This window comes from Takifugu flavidus, unplaced genomic scaffold (genome assembly GCF_003711565.1).
Source record: "Takifugu flavidus isolate HTHZ2018 unplaced genomic scaffold, ASM371156v2 ctg1018, whole genome shotgun sequence".
Lineage (NCBI taxonomy): Eukaryota > Metazoa > Chordata > Actinopteri > Tetraodontiformes > Tetraodontidae > Takifugu > Takifugu flavidus.
In genome coordinates this window covers 1-5,100 of record NW_026621783.1, presented here as the reverse complement: position 1 = coordinate 5,100, position 5,100 = coordinate 1, and the positions used below count along the sequence as shown (strand labels likewise).

At 41.2% G+C, this 5,100-nt stretch overlaps 1 protein-coding gene across 1 annotated transcript; it reads right to left on the bottom strand.

Annotated features, from left to right (window-relative positions):
* Nucleotides 1-5: 5 nt before the first annotated feature.
* On the bottom strand, nucleotides 6-4,563 carry LOC130519628 (myotubularin-like; the record flags this gene model as incomplete). The annotated part of the gene is made up of 8 exons (XM_057023152.1): nucleotides 6-92; nucleotides 213-395; nucleotides 482-667; nucleotides 1,957-2,106; nucleotides 2,282-2,365; nucleotides 3,258-3,359; nucleotides 3,618-3,728; nucleotides 4,453-4,563. Coding segments are annotated over 8 exons (1,014 nt in total), but the record flags the coding sequence as incomplete, so codon positions are not given.
* Between the last annotated feature and the right edge of the window lie 537 nt (nucleotides 4,564-5,100).

The following is a 5,100-nucleotide window of genomic DNA, read 5'->3' as shown; positions in this document are numbered from 1 at the left end:
GCCGTTCTATCCCAGCCGTCGCTGCAGTGAACCACCACTGAATTTCCATTGGAGACTCTGTCAGCCACTTGTATCGCTCCGGACAACACCAGCTACACACGAGGAAGGGAAACAACAGAAAAGGGATCACTTACTTTAAAGTATCCCAAATATGGATTTCACATATTGTGAAATCCAACTGCATAATCCTGCAGAACCTTTTTTTTTTTTACCTTCACGTGTTCTAGCCAGTGTGTAGACTCTAAACTGGACAGCCAATGAGATTCCTCCACATGGGGGTAGACGATGTCTTTGAGTTTCTTCAAAGATTCCCTCATGACGTGGATATTCTGAATGTCCAGGAAAATGAGCTCTGCATTTTGGTACTCATCACCCTCATACCCTCCCCCTGTGGCCTGGGGACAGAAAACACGCTCCATTATTACCGGTGGAACCTGTTGCATATAAAAACAACGGAAGTTTGTTCCTTTTCCGCTCTGACCTTGTTGGCCACGGCGTTGACGCTAGGCCGAGCGTCATAGATGGTCAGCTTGGTGGTATCGTTCGCCTCCCTGATTAGATCCAGATAGCGCTCATCATCCTTGTTTCTTTTCCCAGACATCCCGACCAGAGGTTGACTGCAGCGGGCGATCACGGCCTGATTCTCCCTGTGAATCCATGATAAAACCTAACACGCAACACAGGGGGAGAAGTATTACGGAGAGAAGTAACGGCAGCACGATCCAGAATACTAAAAGCCGTTGGGCATCAACCCAGCAATCCATTAGGGCTGCAGCAGATGATTTCTCCCCCCCCCCCCCCCCCCACCCCAATGATTAATCTGACTGCTTTTCTTTGTTTTTGTGTTGACTGGTCGATGCGGTCTGCACTCCTCGATGTCGGCCATTAGCATTATCAGTAGTGTGTAAACTAGGAAATCAGGTTGGCATCACAACCAAACCAGCGCACGAGAAGAGAAATCTAAAATCAAATGGAGCTCTAATTGATACAGATTGTTTTCATTTTCCTGCTTGTCTGGTTTAGGGCTGTCAAAATAAATGTCTTAATTGTTACGGTTAATTTTAAGGAACAAACATAACACATTTAAGATATTTAAATGTCTCGACTTCAGTCACTGCGCCTCACTGATACAGTTTCCTGTGTTAAGCTAGAGATGGAACATAAGGATGTGGTTTTGTCAGGGGAAACTTTCCATATAAAAACCTTTGAGGCACCACTTTTCTGGAAAGGATCCAATCAAATCGGTTTTAGAGATCTTTAATCCTGGACAGTTTTTGTTTTTAATTGTTATTATTTATTTTTTTCTTTTTCTTTTTTGTATAATTACTATCTTCTACAAGCCGCTACTTTTTACCCATGCTTTGACCCCTGCAGCCTATAGAGTGATGCCTTTTATTTATGGGTTTTTATGATTTCCTCGAAAATTATTGTTTTAAACAAATTTTGGGCTTTAAAACAGGTTTTGATTTTTGGTTTCATTCTATAGTTCAGTATTGCATTGTAAAATAATAAAAAAAATAAAGCTGACTACTTCACGGATTTCACTTTTCGCGTGTTATTTTTGGAACACAACTCCCGCGATAAACGAGGGATCACTGTATATTATATTATATATATATATATATATATATATATATATATATATATATATATATACTGCCACATTTGAGAAACAAGAGCGAAATAATACGTAAAGTGCTTTGAAGATTGGTATCAGGTTACGGGTGTGGTGCTGGACTTTGTTAGCTGTATAAACGGCTCTTTGGCAATAAAAGTTTGAGGATTTGGTTAAATTCTACTTGCTGAAAATGTTACTCTAACCGTGATTAATTGACATTAATCATAAATCTGCGATAATTAGACCTCTAAATGATATATATATATATAATTCTAGAAGTATAATAAATCATCTTGATCATAAATTGTGACTCGTGCAAAGATGAGCTTGTCACTCACTGGTATACGTCCTCTTGACCTGAAGGCAGCGACTCGTCGGAGGTCCTCCTCTTTACTTTTCACGGGCACAGCCAGCACAGTGGGGTAGGTGTCACAGAGCTCATAGTGCACGTTGATGAAGGTAAGCCGCCACTTGTTATTTGGTAAGCCCTACAAACGACAAAGCTTTCCATTTTCAACATTTCTTCCGTTTAACCTTTTCATTTAGGATTGAATTGTTCCCGATTTCATCATCCTCCCTTCTCTTACGTTTCTTTACTCGTGCCCACACCACAGCATGATTTACAACCAGAACGGAGGTAGCTGGTATTTCACTGGTTCTCACCTGCCGCCTGAACTCCTCTACTGGTTTATAAACAGTCCAGCCATTCTCCTCATATTTCTCCTGAGTCACGTATGCAAAGAGTCGCTGGATGGAGGAGATGGAGACAGAACTTCAATTTGATGCAGGCAACAATTGGAATGAACAAAAGTCAATCGTGACTGGTTTAGTAAGTTTGGGACGACCCTTCATTTTATAGCGCTGTCATCTTCAAAGACAATTCTGGTCAAATTCAAAGTGGGACTGCACTTTCAATATTTTAGGTCTCAGCATATGCTCGAAAAACTATCTGACATCTGTGTGTGTGTGTGTGTGTGGGGAGGGGAGGGGGGGGTCGTGGTAGGATTTAATAACCTAAACTGCCTAAGATCCATCTGTTGCATTTTCGACCGCTGTGGTGATACGGGGACAAGAGGCCGACAGCGTAACTTAAATATTCTTTAGACCTAAGGAAGGTATAGCCCCCAGGTGAATTTGACTGGAATTGTCCTTTAATTAAGCTGTTTGGAAATAAGACTAAATGTACCGTAATGCTTTTCATCGGTTCAGTGGTTATTAGAAGAAAAGCCTCTGTAAGCCAAGATTTAAGATGCGCCCTGCTAAGCAGATGTAGCTACAGTGTGGGCGTATAGCTGTGTGTCACCGCTTCTGAGGGGGCCAGATCTCTGCTATTTAACATTTTCATGAATACACTGCAATGAATTCAGAGAAACTATGACTATGAGCAGAAAACTGTACTTTCTCCTCAGTACTGAGGCAGAAAATGCTGTAAATCTCAGTGTTCAAAGATTCCCTCCAAGTCAGTGAAGGCACCAGTTTTTGGAGAACAACTATAGTTATTTTCCTATAACTTGTCAATATAATTTCCAATACAGATATAACCGAACATGCTATTGGGATATAGCGACAACAGCATCATTTGTCACAGGGAAATATGTCGTGATTTTCCAAAGATGGCGCAGCCTTGAACTGGACCTACCAAACCGTGTGAGAGGGGAAAGGCATATCTAAATAGCAGCTCGAAGATATCTCTTCTGCTGTGACCTTCCTGCTTCAAGGCAAACCTCAAGTTCCTCATGTCCTACAGAAGGCAAACAAGAGAAAAGAAGATTATATCTAATAACGTCCACAAACAAAGAATTATGTCACTAAACAATGAAAGCTTGAGCACATGACTTAGATGACAGCCCATGACCTTAACTTTACTTGCAGTTTACAGTCAGCTCTGCAATAAGTTAGTTCTCCTAATTATGGAAGAACTTTTTTACTTTATACTTGACAGTGTCTACTTGTAAAACAATCAGTCAGTTGTAACAAAATACTTCTTTCTTGTAAACACCTTGCAGGTGATTTCCAGTCCGTAAGAGTTTTCTCCTCTACTCGATGCTCCACCCATCTTCTCCACCCGACTGATGGCCCCCAGAGGAACATCCAACATCACCACCACATCCTGCAGTAGATCAATTCAACATATATATTCAACACATATACTTTAGAACATAAACACACGCATGCGCTCTGACCTGTCACGATTAAAATAAAAAAGGAAAACATTTTAAGGTTTCCGTCAAAGCTGATTAGATTCAAGGAGCAAAAGACACACCTTGGGCTTCAATTACATCAGGTTTGCTTTGAGGTGACGCAAACAGAGATAATTGCAGAAAAAATATGCTGCGGCCACTGATGTGATGGTGGATGGCAGAAAAAAAAAAGGAAGCACGAAAATGTGACTAAGCATAATTATTTATTGTTACAGTAACGACACCATTCTTAAAATTGATAGCAACTACACGATAAATGATGAGATATGTTTCGAATCATTAGTCGTATTTTAAAAGTGTTCGTTATAAGAAGCTAATGTATATAAAGCTAATGCCAGATTCACAACTGATGGGTTTAACTATGATGTCCTACATTTCATGAAGGATAAGATTCAGCAGCTACATTAGCTAATGCTGCTTCAGTAGCTGTATATCGCATCATAGCTGCCTGGAAAAACACCAGAGGCCAACGTAATAATCAAGACTTAACGGACACGAGAGGAGACAAAACATCTTCTATGACGTAAAAGGAACTGAGTGGCGTCTTGTCTATTAGGATGTGTTTCACACACAGGGGTAAAAAAAAGGGGGTAAGAAGGGGTAGGGTTCATGTGAAGGTCTCAGTCAACTTACAGCTTCTGAACTTTTGAAGTATAGTCTGTAGTTGGTGATCAACACTTTGCCTTTCACTGCTCCATTAAAAGGACAGATGTAAATTACATCTTTGTCTGGAAAAACATGAAGAAAAATGTTATTATTTCACAGGCTGACAGCTGGAAGATATGGAAGGACCACAAATTGCAAGAATATATTTAGTGGAGGCTCCCAATTCCTGTCTAAGACTAGCATTAGATGACTAGCATTAGATGACTAGCATTAGATTCGTTTCCACTGCAGGAATTTTGGGGCAATTTTACAGGGCAGTTGGTGTGTGTCTCCACAGCAGGAACCTCCCCAGCATGGTCATTAACAGGAACCTTTACAGGGGCCTAAATGAGTCCCTCCACCAGTGGCAGAGCAGGATGACAGGCAGAACCTAGCAGAAGAGGAGCGTTAGCCTGGCAGACACCGCTTCTCCCCTCGTTCATAGGATCCACCACCATGTGCACGAAGGCACAAACCAGAGACACAGCAACTGTCTGCCTTGTTTGGTAATTTATAAGTATCACAACACAACAGGTGCTGTTTACCTCACATGCATTATCACACCGACGTATACACAAATACAGCTTGCAGCCACAGATCGGAACAAAAAAAAGGTCACGTGGACAGACCTGTAGG